This window comes from Miscanthus floridulus, chromosome 18, assembly GCF_019320115.1.
Source record: "Miscanthus floridulus cultivar M001 chromosome 18, ASM1932011v1, whole genome shotgun sequence".
NCBI lineage: Eukaryota > Viridiplantae > Streptophyta > Magnoliopsida > Poales > Poaceae > Miscanthus > Miscanthus floridulus.
In genome coordinates this window covers 21,374,349-21,388,693 of record NC_089597.1, presented here as the reverse complement: position 1 = coordinate 21,388,693, position 14,345 = coordinate 21,374,349, and the positions used below count along the sequence as shown (strand labels likewise).

The 14,345-nt window shown below is 47.2% G+C and overlaps 3 protein-coding genes across 4 annotated transcripts; 2 read left to right on the top strand and 1 right to left on the bottom strand.

Moving 5' to 3' along the window:
- The first annotated feature begins 5,881 nt into the window (after positions 1-5,881).
- Positions 5,882-8,522, top strand: LOC136521501 (uncharacterized). Its single transcript, XM_066515252.1, has 7 exons — positions 5,882-6,161; positions 6,284-6,394; positions 6,785-6,853; positions 7,016-7,147; positions 7,679-7,756; positions 7,840-7,965; positions 8,039-8,522. Exons 1-7 carry the CDS (start codon positions 5,937-5,939, stop codon positions 8,219-8,221), a joined length of 924 nt encoding a protein of 307 aa, XP_066371349.1. The 5' UTR covers positions 5,882-5,936; the 3' UTR covers positions 8,222-8,522.
- A 90-nt stretch (positions 8,523-8,612) lies between these two features.
- LOC136521502 (uncharacterized) lies at positions 8,613-9,659 on the top strand. The gene has a single exon (XM_066515253.1). The coding sequence runs from the start codon at positions 8,884-8,886 to the stop codon at positions 9,550-9,552; it is 669 nt and encodes a 222-aa protein (XP_066371350.1). The 5' UTR covers positions 8,613-8,883; the 3' UTR covers positions 9,553-9,659.
- A 1,319-nt stretch (positions 9,660-10,978) lies between these two features.
- Positions 10,979-12,404, bottom strand: LOC136523903 (uncharacterized). Of its 2 annotated transcripts, none has more exons than XM_066517426.1 (3): positions 12,096-12,404; positions 11,763-12,022; positions 10,979-11,573 (listed from the first exon to the last, which is right to left on the bottom strand). In XM_066517426.1, the coding sequence occupies exons 1-3, from the start codon at positions 12,124-12,126 to the stop codon at positions 11,274-11,276; spliced, it is 591 nt and encodes a 196-aa protein (XP_066373523.1). In that variant the 5' UTR covers positions 12,127-12,404; the 3' UTR covers positions 10,979-11,273. The 2 variants fall into 2 exon arrangements, with proteins under 2 accessions (XP_066373523.1, XP_066373524.1); XM_066517427.1 differs by having other exon boundaries at positions 11,763-12,019; positions 12,096-12,403.
- Positions 12,405-14,345: the final 1,941 nt, after the last annotated feature.

Below are 14,345 nucleotides of genomic sequence, written 5' to 3'. Positions count from 1 at the left end.
AAATTATTAATTTCTATTTTGATTTTCAACATATCATATAAAGTAGTGATAACATCTAAAGTTACTTACTTTTCTCCCTCGGGTCGAATCAGCGGGCGTCTCTCACGAGGTATCGGTCGCTGAGGGAGGCTCGCGGGACCTCGCAAGTAGACGCTCGACGAACTAGAGGAAGCGGAACCCCCTGCTGTCGCCTCCTCCTCCTCGTCGTCCTCCTGCGCCTCCTCGGCGTCCTTCTGGGGCACCTGCTCCTCCTCCTCCTCCTCACGCGACGGGGCGGCAGGCGACGGCTACCTCCTGCGGCCGCTCCTCCTCCTTCTCCCACCGCCCACCATCTTTTTGTAGTGTGCAAATGCTGAGATTCATGAGAATAATTCCTGAGTTAATCCACAGTATTTCGATAGATAGCAGTTTTGACTAGAACTTATATATGTAGCATTCGTATCACTCCATAGATCGAAATTAAAATTAACAAAAGATCGACCGACCTCAGGCCGTTCTTGCTGAACACAACATGCAGTCAGAACTCAGCAGTCTATGTGTGGAGTATGTACCAAAGTAGTATATATATATACATGTGGGATGTTCAATCTATAAAGTTTCCCAAGTTAGAGTAAACTTAACAAAGGCATTAACATTTGACATCCTTTTTGACGTCTTAATAATTATAGTTAGTACATCAACCAAAACAATCCACCACGCTACTTCAGAATTATAGCAAAGTATATATATGTCAATGCAATCTACAGTTCGACACAGCATGAGTTTATTTGATTGCTGTTGCCTTCTCTTTTTTTAGGATAATGGAAATAACAATCAAACTCATGCATGCTTTGAGTTTTCATGCATGGATATATATATCAAAAACTTTATTTAGAATATTCAGTTGTGTTGTAGGCCCTAATTTTTGCAAAGTTAAACATGCCAGTCACATTTGCTTTGATGCCATATCTTATTGGAGTAGTAGCACCATTAAATCAAAACTAAAACTACACCAATATCACAGTCACACTACTAATTCATAATTACAGCTCTATATATGTGTCGATTGATCTACGCACGAAGAGCAACAGCATGAGCAAATGCCCTTGTGGGCCATAGCAAATGCCTTGAAGATGGAGCAAGGTTGGCCACCATGTGACGCCGACTGCGAGAAAAAATGCAAGATGATTAGAAATCATGCAGAATTGAGCGTTAGAATAAATAAATGAATTTGCGTACCCATGTTTCTGCATATCCGCTAAGGCTACGGCTGCCTTGATGGTGTGCTACACCTAGCATCATCAAACGCCGCTCCCGGCACAAGTTGTGCGTCTCCTCCCACTCGTGTGAGCACCACCTGTCCACCATCTGTTCCCAGCACTGGGGATGCGCGGCGCACCAATAAGGAATCATCTACAGGCCATCAAGTGCATGACATATCAGAAGATGAAATTAAGCCTACTTAATCTCAAAAGAAATCAGTGTTAATGTTCTGTATTTACCTACAGGTACTGATCCCGGGTCAGCGTCATGGATCTTGCGTCCCTTTTGGTGACCTTCGTTCCAAGGACGGTCCCGTGGTAAGTTACGACGGCCTAGATACGCGCCTCGTAATGCATGTCCACGATGAGTTTTTTGCAGCATTTGGTAGCCACCGCATCCACCCTGGCCTCATGTCCGTCCTGGCATCTAAAGAAATCCTGCATACAAACACGATGTATCCATTCATTATTTCAAAATTGTATTGAGCAATGTAATGCGAGGAAGACTTACCCACAGCTCTTGTTTCACCCGCTCCGCCTTGTTGTTGAATACCCTGCGGGCCTGATCTGCAGCATCGGGGGTGGCGGCGTAGTGGTCAAACGAGTAGGCCGGCCCCGTCACTCCGACGTACTCAACCAGGCCAGGGAAGTGCTCCTTGCACAGAAGACCGAGGATGCCATTGACTTGACGTGTGTGACCACCTCCACTCGCCACAATCGTCCAGTTCCTGCCCAAGTGATTAAGAAAAATTATTAATTTCTATTTTGATTTTCAACATATCATATAAAGTAGTGATAACATCTAAAGTTACTTACTTTTCTCCCTCGGGTCGAATCAGCGGGCGTCTCTCACGAGGTATCGGTCGCTGAGGGAGGCTTGCGGGACCTCGCAAGTAGACGCTCGACGAACTAGAGGAAGCGGAACCCCCTGCTGTCGCCTCCTCCTCCTCGTCGTCCTCCTGCGCCTCCTCGGCGTCCTTCTGGGGCACCTGCTCCTCCTCCTCCTCCTCACGCGACGGGGCGGCAGGCGACGGCTACCTCCTGCGGCCGCTCCTCCTCCTTCTCCCACCGCCCACCATCTTTTTGTAGTGTGCAAATGCTGAGATTCATGAGAATAATTCCTGAGTTAATCCACAGTATTTCGATAGATAGCAGTTTTGACTAGAACTTATATATGTAGCATTCGTATCACTCCATAGATCGAAATTAAAATTAACAAAAGATCGACCGACCTCAGGCCGTTCTTGCTGAACACAACATGCAGTCAGAACTCAGCAGTCTATGTGTGGAGTATGTACCAAAGTAGTATATATATATACATGTGGGATGTTCAATCTATAAAGTTTCCCAAGTTAGAGTAAACTTAACAAAGGCATTAACATTTGACATCCTTTTTGACGTCTTAATAATTATAGTTAGTACATCAACCAAAACAATCCACCACACTACTTCAGAATTATAGCAAAGTATATATATGTCAATGCAATCTACAGTTCGACACAGCATGAGTTTATTTGATTGCTGTTGCCTTCTCTTTTTTTAGGATAATGGAAATAACAATCAAACTCATGCATGCTTTGAGTTTTCATGCATGGATATATATATAAAAAACTTTATTTAGAATATTCAGTTGTGTTGTAGGCCCTAATTTTTGCAAAGTTAAACATGCCAGTCACATTTGCTTTGATGCCATATCTTATTGGAGTAGTAGCACCATTAAATCAAAACTAAAACTACACCAATATCACAGTCACACTACTAATTCATAATTACAGCTCTATATATGTGTCGATTGATCTACGCACGAAGAGCAACAGCATGAGTTTGATTGCAGTTTTGCGGTGCCTTTTTTCTTTCCATGATAATGAAAACAGCAACCAAACTCATGTGTTAATTTGAGTGTTTTGCAAACACGGATACAAAATACTAGCTATTTATCTTACCGGATATATAGGCAGTGCATTGCACCTTCTCATCAAGTCTGACCGATCCCAAATGCCATAATTACGTACCGAGCTGCGTGGACGTCGACAACGACGACGACCTCCTGCCGCCGTTGGCCTGCTGCCTGTCGAGCGGCACGGCGGGCTGGTGTCCGGTGAAGAGCGCGAGGTGTCTGACGAGCTTGTCCTCCTCTCTTTCTCCTCCACCTCCGGTGGCGCGGGCGCGGGCAGGGACGAAGCTAGGAAAAAATTTAGGAGGGGCTAAACAACAGCAATTACCAAGAAAAGAGGTTCAGCAAATCTCAGCCCCTCCTACCTATACATCTACAGCTAAAATTTCAGACGGCAGCTCTACGGGGCTTTGCTTGCTCGCAAGCGGTAGGGGGGCTGGAGCCCCCCTAGCCCCACCGCTGGCTCCGTGCCTGGGCGCGGGTGGCGCTGGCGCGGGCGCGGGCAGCGGCGGCAGCGCTGGCGCGGGCAGCGGCGGCAGCGCTGGCGCTGGCGCGGGGGCGGGTGCGTGTGTGCGGTGTGTGTGGGCCGGCTGGGCCGGAAGGTTAAATCCCCGCTTTGCCGAGTGCCCCGATCTGGCACTCGGCAAAGTTTTTTTAAAATGTTTTTAATTCTTTGTCGAGTGTCATCTGTCCTGGCACTCGGCAAAGAGGGTTTTTTTTTTAAAAAAAAAGGTCTTTGCCGAGTGCCCCCGGACTGGCGCTCGGCAAAGAGGGGGTTTTAAATTTTTTAAAAAAAATTCTTTGTCGAGTGCCATACGTTCTGGCACTCGGCAAAGAGGTGATTTACCGAGTGTTACTTTATGATACTCGACAAACCATATTTTTTCATTTTTGACCTCCAAACTTTTTCTACGGTTCTCATACAATACCTGGTACTCCATGTTCCAATGGACTTTTTCTATATTTCTTTAATTTATTTCATTTAATTGAATTTTCTTGGATAATTCAAATTAGAACGGCTAGTCATTCGAATAATGAAAAAAATAAATGGAAAAATGATATTCATGTTATTTAGTATAGTGTGAGGCCGTATCCAGGACAAGACCACCAATTTCGAACATCTTGTTCATGAAACATGACCACGAACTTGCGGTCGAGTTGTTTTTAAATTCTATAAAAAGCAAACGAAGTCCGAAAATCATAAAACTTGTCAAGATGTCATGATATCATATGTGGAGGCCGTGATAAAAATTTGAGAAGGTTTCGCGCAAGTTGTCACGTACGATGCTTACCACCTTGTCGGCCTCTTCACGAAATCATGAAACTTCTTCGGAGATTCTTCGGTTTGCAAGCATCGTACGTGACAACTTGCGCGAAACCTTCTCAAATTTTTATCATAGCCTCCACATATGATATCATGACATCTTGACAAGTTTCATGATTTTCGGACTTCTTTTGCTTTTTATAGAATTTAAAAACAACTCGACCGCGAGTTCGTGGTCATGTTTCGTGAACAAGATGTTCGAAATTGGTGGTCTGGTCCTGGATACGGCCTCACATTATACTAAAACATGAATATCATTTTTCCATTCATTTTTTTTCATTATTCGAATGACTAGCAGTTATAATTTGAATTATCCAAGAAAATTCAATTAAATGAAATAAATTAAAGAAATATAGAAAAAGTCCGAGAAATGTGCCACATTGGAACATGGAGCACCAGGTATTGTATGAGGACCGCAGAAAAAGTTTGGAGGTCAAAAGTAAAAAAAAAAATATGGTTTGCCGAGTTTCATATAATGAAACTCGGCAAATCACCGCTTTGTCGAGTGTCAAAAAAAAATAACACTCGGCAAATCACTACTTTGCCGAGTGTCAGAAGAAGACACTCGGCAAAGGGTTAACGGCGGCGGCCCTTTGCCGAGTGTCAGGAGAATAACACTCGGCAAAGACAGTTTTGCCGAGTGTTATTGTTTGCCGAGTCCTCAAACCACCTCTTTGTCGAGTGTCAGTTGTTTGCCGAGTGCTTTATCTCTGGCACTCGGTAAACAGTCTCTTTGCCGAGTGTCCGATAAAAAGCACTCGGCAAAATGTGGGACACTTGACAAAGAAGCCGTCTCGGGTAGTAAATCATACTAAGAAAGAATTTTTGTTCCTCCTTACCCTTGCATGCATGTTCATACAAAAATTCTTAAGGGTGCGTTCGGTTCTCTAGGATTTGGCCCAAGAACAATTCCAGCTCCTTAAGACTATACAAATTACTAAAGCAATCCAACTAAGAATCATTTCCGGCATTCGCTCCAGAAGAACCCAACGAGGCCTAAGGATATGTTCGGTTACCCAAGATTAGAGCTAGAACCATTCTAAGAATCTTTTCAGTGACTCCGTCCTAGAGAACCGAACGAGCCTCAGACTGTGCTATATCTATACGTCGAAAATTTGTTTATCGTCCATTTCATCCGCGAAACGGGCTCTTCTGGACGCTGGGTGCAAATCCAAGCAAGAGCAAACCAAAGCTGGAGTGGCGCAAACTGGCAAGTCACCCAGAACGCAGGACGCCCACGAACCAAACCACGTCACGCGGCCCACCTGTTCTCATCCCATTGGCCCGTGCGCCCCAAACGCGCCGTTCACCCTCCGATCACATGACGTGGACGAACTGACGGCGCAGAACTCCCCCGCCACGTAGGCACGCGCGCCGGCCCGAACCGAACCAACCAGCCCTGACCGCACCCGCTTCAAGTTCGGCTGCTGCAAGAGCAGAGCAGCAGGCAGCGAGCCCAACCAGTGAGGCGAGAGAGATGGCGAGACGCGCCGTCGCCTTGCTCGTCGCCGTCGCGCTCGCGGCCGTCCTCCTGTACCCCGTCGCGGCTGCGGCTGCGGCTGCTGCGGGGCAGAAGAAGCCGGCGACGGCCGCGCGGCGGGAGGACATCCCCTACATCCGGTGCCAGGTGTGCGAGCGGATCGCGCGCGAGATCTCCGCGCAGGTCGCCAAGAAGCAGCAGGCGCTCCAGCCCTCCAAGAAGGTACTCTGCTCTGCTCTGCTCGGTGTCGATTCGGGCGGTTGGCTCTTGGCTGGCTGCGTAGTTGGTGTGTGGTGGGGTGGTCGGTGGTGTGCTGATGAATTGGGGACTGGGGGTGCGTGCAGGTGCCGGAGATCGAGATCATCGAGATCGCGGAGAATGTCTGCAACCTGAAGAAGCAGGAGGCGGATTGGATGCTCCGGATCGACATCGTCGAGAAAGGCGACAAGCTCGAGGTAAATTCGCACTGTCTGTTGTTTGTTTATTGAGGTTGGTGTGGCAGGATTGTGACTGAAATTCTTAAACTCAGCAGTTTGATACAAGTGAACTTTGTTATGGAAAGCTGTTGTTTATTCCATTTTTCCATAATATTTGCAGAGTCCTGTGAGTATATTTATACTTGCCTTGTTTCCCCCCTTGTGACACTGGGAACTAGGAACCCATTCTGCACTGTATTCGCCTTGGTGTGAAGTTATACCTGACAGGAATTATGTGTCCAACTAGTAGTTTCTTTCCTCTAGGCAGCGAGAAATAAAAAACTGCTCTACATGTTTCTGACTGATGTAGCTTCGTGTTTAACTGTGAGGTTTCCGCAAATGTAACTGATATATAGGTTTGTTTTGCAGCTTGTTGAGCAAGATGAGGAAGGGCATTGCAATGCAGAATGCAAGACCATTGAGCGTGCATGTCAGGAGGTTGTTTGATATATATTTTTTGTAACTGTATTGATTTTTTATGAATCTTGTTAAAGTTTGCCTTCTGATTTTACATTAATTACTAACCATAAAGGAGTAGGCACAGCACTATTTTTATTAAATATTGTCATGTTGAATTTTGCTGAATCGAATTCATTGCAGGTGGTAGGATATGCTGATACTGATGTTGCTGAGTTTGTATACAAAAATAACCCCTCAGTTGATCAGCTGATGAAATTTCTCTGCAAAGATCTTTCGAAAGCGTGTTCCAAGGATCTGCCGCCAGTTCCAAAAGTGAGTCCTTGGAGCCTCCCTTTTCTGACTTTGAGCTTTAGGTGCTAGTATTTCCTAATAAAGACATAAGTAGAATGCTTTGGTGTCAAGCTTTGTTTTAGTTTGACAATACCCTGTTAAGTGCTCATATACAATATTGTCAAGCTGCACCTAAGGAAACTGAATCGCATTTATTATGTAGTCTGCAGTGAATTCAGTTGTTTTCTGACTTATATGTTGAAGTGCTTTGGTGAAAAATGTGGTAGTATGTTGCAAGACTTTTTTTTCCCTAACTGGGAAAGCAAAAGTAGTTATGAACTTTATGAAGTGATAGAATCAAAGACTTAACAAAGGAATTGCATGTTATCTTTTGAAGGATGGCATTGCATGATTTTGAATCTCACTATAGCTATACTTGTTACATGGCCGTTTCACTTGTAAAAAATAACTACAAGCTGATATAAGTATAGTAGCCTGTGAGGCATTAGGACATGAGTGTCAAGAAGATAAGTACCGACATCTCATTCGTAGACATCATTATGAATTTTACAGGATCGAGTCCCTGGGGAACCATTTGCAAGGAAGCCATCAAAAGATGCTGAGATGGAAAAGATATTGAGATCAATGGAGGTAGATACTTTAACTTCAGCCAGTTTAACTTTATCCAAGTGGATCCCAAATATTAAAAAAATGCTACTTATGGGTGATGGCAGGGTATGCCAGGAGCCCCAAGCATGAAGATGTACTCCAGGGACGATCTGATGAAAAATAACTTTGGTACTGAAGACGATGATGATGAGGATGATGAAGACGAGGATGACAACTTCCCAAAGAACTTGGTAATGATTCAAAACAATTTGAGTGAAAAAATTCCATTCCAAGTTAAACATCTAATCGCACCTACTCGTGCAGGGAAAAGCTCTGAAAGACAAGGGTTCTCAAAAGAAAGATTTGAAACAGCAAGTCGTGCAACAGTTGAAGGATACCAGTAAAAAGTTGAAAGGGCATGTAAACAAAGTGTCCAATGTGGTAAAGAAATGGTGGAAAGGGGCAAAGAAGCCCGTCAAATCCAGCAAAAGCAAAACTGAACTCTGAAGACCACAGCATTGTTGAATCAGTTCAGTAATTTCACCCATCTCCCAATTCTCCTGGAGCAAAGTTTTAGATGATTTTCGGAAGATAAAGTTGCAGCAAACACATCAAGAGTTTTTGTTAGAGATTTTAGCTACATAAACGTGTACAATTATTTTTTTCTGTTTATTTTCAGTGTACACTAGGACAAGAACTGGACTCTGATGATAGTTTTACCAGGCTAGTCGAGTCCCAATTGGTTGTTGGTGTCTGGTACTCTGTAAAACAAACTACTGTTGACACCAGTAAATTAGATTATTGGCTACGCATAATCTAGCTACGCATAATCTAGCTGTTCACTAACTAATGTCTTACTGTCAAGTTTATCTGGGCTGCTGGAGGTTCACACAGGCAGGCATTGCCCAAATTTGTGCTAGAACATTTGTCCTCTAAAATTAGCTTGTCCCAGTTAAGAACAGGAGAAGTGTTATTCCAGAGCCACACAACCTGAAGCCGAACCGGCCCCTCTCCAGTTTCCAATTTGGAGGCCCCTCCAGTTTCCAATTTGGAAACGGGAGGTTCTCCCCGCCCCGCTGGAAGAGAAGCTTCCGACGAGCAGCTAGCTTCATCATTCCTTCCGGGCAGAGAAATAACTCTCTCCCGTCGCCGGGATCCCGCCGGTGACAATGGTAAGGTGGCTGCCGCCGCCGCCGCCAGCGGACGGCGAGCTACTCTTGGGCCACGACGCCGTCACGTTGTCCTTCTTCGTGGCGTGCGTGGCCGCCACCGTCGCGCTCACGTCGTCCATGTGCTCAGCGTGCGGCCGCAAGCCAAAGGCGGCCACCAATGCGGACCCGGCCGCGTCGGTCCAGCCGGCCGGGACGGGCTCCGTATCCGGCGGCAGCGGCAGCGGCAGCCAGGAGGCTGGCGCCGAGGTGGGGGAGGAGGAGGCGGTGGTGAGGCTGTCGCCGGAGCTGGCGACGCACGGCGCCATCGACCCGGTGGCGCTGCCGTCGTCGACGTCGAAGCGGCGGCTGTCCATCAGCGTGAGCAAGAAACTGAGCATGAACATCCCGGACAAGCTGCGGCTGAGCCGGCGGGAGCACAAGGACCACCATCACAAGGTGGAGTCGGAGGACACGCTGTGGAAGAAGGGCATCATCCTCGGGGAGAAGTGCAGGATCCCCGGGGAGCGGGAGGCGGAGTTCGTCGACCCCACCGACGAGATCGCCGCCGGCAGCTTCCGCAGGTCCAGCTACTCCCGGCCTGTGTCGCGGTCGAGCTCGTTCGTCATGTACCAGCAGCCACAGCCGCAGCAGCACGACGCTCCCGCCTTGCACGCCTCGGATTCTTGACAGCCCGAGAGTACGTGTACTACGTGTGTATAGGCGTCAAAGCGGAGAGGGATGCTACTACGCTAGGGTGATGTGAGGTGCATTCAGATTCAGATGTAATTGCTCTATAATTTTCTTCTGTCATCTTATCTTTATGAAATTGTGTGGTCTGAATGCATGGACAATCACCGAGTAAAAGATCCCGTTTGGAACGAATGCATTTCGTATAAAATTATTGAAAACGAAAATTTGGGGATCAGAATTCAGTTAGGGTCTGTTTGGAACGCAGGAATTTCACATGAATTGCACAGGAATCAGTTCAATTTTATAGGAAAAACGCAGGAACTTAAAAATTTTCCCTTATTCCAAACAGGTCCTTATATATAGTTTGGAAATTTTGGGGCATCGATGACAATACCCTTCAAAGAATAGCACTCCTTCATAATTGGTGGGTAGGGGGTAGGAGGTAGAGGTCTAGAGGATACAAATGGACGGTTGAGAAAGATTTGTCAGCACGCTAAAAGAGTTCGATCGAAGAGGATGATGACCAGATGCCGGCCCTTTTTTTGACGATGTGATGCAACTTGTAGTCATTCTCATCGCTTCAACTTTGGATGCACGGATAAATGGTCTTGACGACAAACACGTACACAAATTTACAAATCCCCATTTTCTCTGAATCACATTTGTGCAGCATTTACATATGACACACGGTGTTGCTCTTATGCAATTGAGAAGATGAGCAATCTCTAATTACACTTGCACATGCATATTATTTTTACTTGTCCACATTTTCCCATACTACTTATCTATTGATTCCTGAGATTATCTATTGTCCATATTTATTTCATGCTGGATAATTAGTCCGGTGTGATCTACTCGAATTGTACCAATACATGCGGACGGACGAGAAAACCTATTCACGTGCGACACTAGTATAGCTGCTGGATGAAAAATGAACAAATGCCATGGCAGATAATAATACGCATCTCCAACCGTGCAGGACCGTAAAACCCGTGAGAATGAGGGATGACCAACCACGCAACCACTAGTATTTCTGTGTGCTAAAACTGGCAAGGAAAATCATGTGGTACCGTACTCTCGGATTTAGGGCCTCTTTGGCACGGTTTATGCAGATTTCGGCTTCATCTATTTTGCGCAAATCGAAGCACTGTAGCGTGAAGCCGTTTTGTGAGCCGGGGTTAAAATGAACTAGAAGCTGGAAAAACCAGTTTTTCTGGTTTCACCGGCTTTGGCTTCACCGGTGAAGCCGTTTTGGATGAGCCGTGTCAAAGAGGGCTTTATTTCGAACCAAACAGGGCATTGATTGGAATTTAGAGTCTGTGAATCATTTCGGTCATGGCTCTCTCTCTCTCTCTCTCCCAAGCAGTACCAAATACACAGCAAACCAAGCAGTACCAAATGCTACTATGTTGATAGTAAATCATACCAGGACTCCATGAGAACCATATATATAATCCATAAAGTAACTTGCCAGGCCTACTAGGCTAGGTAGGCTAACAATTGACACCCTAGATATAAGCGACAGACAGTGGACGATCTATATATGATGTTTAGACTGATTAGCACTCGAGCTCCGGGATGATGCATCCATGCATGCGATAGCATGAACGAGTAGCTAGCTAGGTCCTATTACTACTAAACCGATTATTAATTTCTTGCGTGGCCGGGCTGCTGGAGCCTGGAGACCCGATGGACGTTGGCGTACGTGGACGATGGTCTCACCAGACCGAGACGAAGGTCCCCACGGCAAGCGCCGCACACAGCAGGAAGCGGAAGAGGCGGTAGTAGAAGGAGAACTCGTCGTGGGCAGTGCTGTCGTGGCAGGCGACGAGCATCCAGAGGACGTCGGTGGCGGGTCCGGCGGTGAGCCATCCCACGAAGTAGGCGAAGAAGGCGACCGGCCGCGCCGGCACGAGGACGCCCATGGTGGCCGCGGGCACCTGCGCGGAGGCGGCCAGAAGCAGACGCTGCGACGCCGTGCGCAGGGCCGCCACCTGATCAGCATGGGCGCAGGCCCCCTGCAGTGGCAAATACGTAAACATGGTCACCGTCCTTGGTCGATGCGACAAGAATTGAAGAAGCTGCTTTTCAATTTCACCCCAAGAGGCATGCAAGAGCCAATTAAGCTAGCCCAAGAACTAACGGTTTAGAATGCAGAAATTTCACATGAAGGGCCGTATCAGTTGACAAGCGAACGTCGTACGTACCAGCTCCAGCAGGCTGGAGTCGGCCGCGGACAGGGCGAACAGGGCGAGCCCCGCCGCGGCGCATCCCATTAGTAACAGGGCCGCCGCCCACGTCACATGACTCGCGCCACCTGCGCCTGATGCCCCCGCCCACGTCACGGTCACGCGCGTCACCTGCGTCCACGCCGCCGGCCGTGCTGCTGCCGCCGCCGCTCCTGCTGGCGGTGCTGCTGCTCCCGCCGCCGACGACTCCACGGGGACGGCCACCGCAAATGCTCCTGCTGGAAGACCTTATCAAACAGGGATGGCGAGGCGCTAGGCGCTACAGGACGAGGTGGAGCGCTCATCACGTACCAGCACTGTTCCTCCCGGCAGCAGGATCCATCGTCCCGGCCGTCAGAACAACCAATGCAATTCGTCCCTCCAATGTCCAAACTGATGAGGAGGACTACAGGGTCTTGTACGCACACTCACACTCGATCGTGTGGAGCTAGCTAGCACTAGCAGTAGCAGCACTGCGTCTCGTCTGGCGCCAGTGCCAGGGGACGAATGGCCGAGCATGTATATATGGCTGCAGTGCGAGGAGGCCAGCTAGCAACGACGATACGGCAGCATCCAACCGGCCCGACGCGAGCCCGATCGGGAGAGGCAGCAGCACGCAGGCGGCGTCCGATGCGAGCTGAAACCGGCAATGGCGCGGCTTTCCCTCTGTCTATCGCGTCGCGTCGAAGGATACGCAGTAGTAGACTAGGAGGAGGATGCGCGGTCGAGATCGCCGCGTACGTGCTCGTCTGATTATTACTAGTATTTTTTTTACAATTGCAACGCGATTTATATGCATGCGTTGTAAATAAACTAATAAGCCTGATGGAAGAGGATGACAGATCTGATGAGTAACTGATATATATGTAAATAAATGGGGAAATCATATCGCAAATGAGGAAATCATCGCTTGGTCGTATTCGGCTTATAAGCCTAAGCCATGGCTTATCAGCCAACGAACAGTATTTTTCTCTCACACCAAATCAGTCAACAGTACTTTCAGCCATAGCTTATAAGCCAAACAAGCCAAACGAACAGAGCGCATATATATAGCAACAACAATTGATGAGGCGATGGCAATGTATCCTCGCTCGGCCCTCGCCGCCTCTGAGTGCCCAACATAAGTCGTGTACACAAGGATTATAAACGCGCTAGGCGCTCTAAGATATGAGATTGATTGATTACATGTGACCGACCGGCCGGGGAATGGACGTATCATGCATGCACATATATACGTTCGGAATTAATTAGTCTCGCACCATGTCCACGGATACTAATTCTATGCATAGACTACTCCGGCCTCCATCCACACAAAAAAAAACAATTATAAATTTGTGATAAGTCAAAATTTCTTAAATATTTAATACTATATAATTACTCTAATAATATTTATTTAATACTATAAATGTTAATATTTTTAATGGATTCGATCAAACTAAAAATCGCTTGAGAACCGAGAACTACATTTCTTTTCTTTTCTTTTCTTTTCTTTTCGTAAACGAGGGGAAGTAGTAGGTCGGAGCGAACGAGTGATCGACCAGCCGGCGTGGGAAAAAAAAAAAGAATTCTCTGCTGCCGTCCACGCGTCCTGACTAGACTTGATGGAGACCTTTTTTTTTCCAGCCGGCATCGTCCAAGCCGAGCACGCCCTACCGATCGATCCGGGGAGGCTCTCCTAGTCCTAGACTCCTAGTATAGTAGCAAAGCAGCAAAGCCGTGCCGCGGTGGCAAGTGCCAAAGATGGGAACGCGGGAAGCTGCGTGGAAATTTCATCGTGTAGCGCGCGGGCGAAGGGTCATGGCTCAGGAGAACAACACCCCACGCGTGCATTGCCTTGTGCCGATGTTAGTTCTGACGCGGTGCATTGGTTCTCCGTCCGATCCGAGCTGAAACCGGAAAGGCTTCTAGTGGAAAAGGCTTTTGCACGATGGCTAGTGCCACGTGCCGTGCTGAGACAAAGACAAGGCCATGTTCGCTTGTCTTATAATCCGTATTTTCAACTTATTTTTTCAGCCGAAACAATATTTTTTTCTCGCAACAAATTAGCTGAAACAGTATTTCAACTTATTTTTTCAGCGAAGCCAACGGGGCCAAAACACAAATGCGATACCGCGTGACACGATCTCATGCATCGGAGTAATGCAGTAGCCTAGGAGGAGGACGCGGTCGAGATTGGAGTAGGGTAGATGCACTAGCTAGTAGGTGGACACGTGGTATGTATAGGCTTTTTTTTTTTTGAGAAACATGTAGATGGCTATATGCACTGCTAAGTTAACTCTAAAAGAACAGGGGAGAACATGTATATGGGCTGCAGCCCAGTTCTACTTCGAAATATATATAATTTTTTTAATGGGCCTCGATCCTTCCTCGTCACGGACTCACCTGTGGACTTGAAAATGCTTCGATCGAGTCGGGGCATGAAGCTATGAGGCCCAAACGGGAGTGGAGAGGAGGAACTGAGAAAGGGGAAGACAAGAAGAGCCGTCATCATTGCCTCGTTGAGTCGTTGGCATTGAACGTGGGTTCGATCGACTCCCCTTTTCTGATAAATTGATTTGCTTT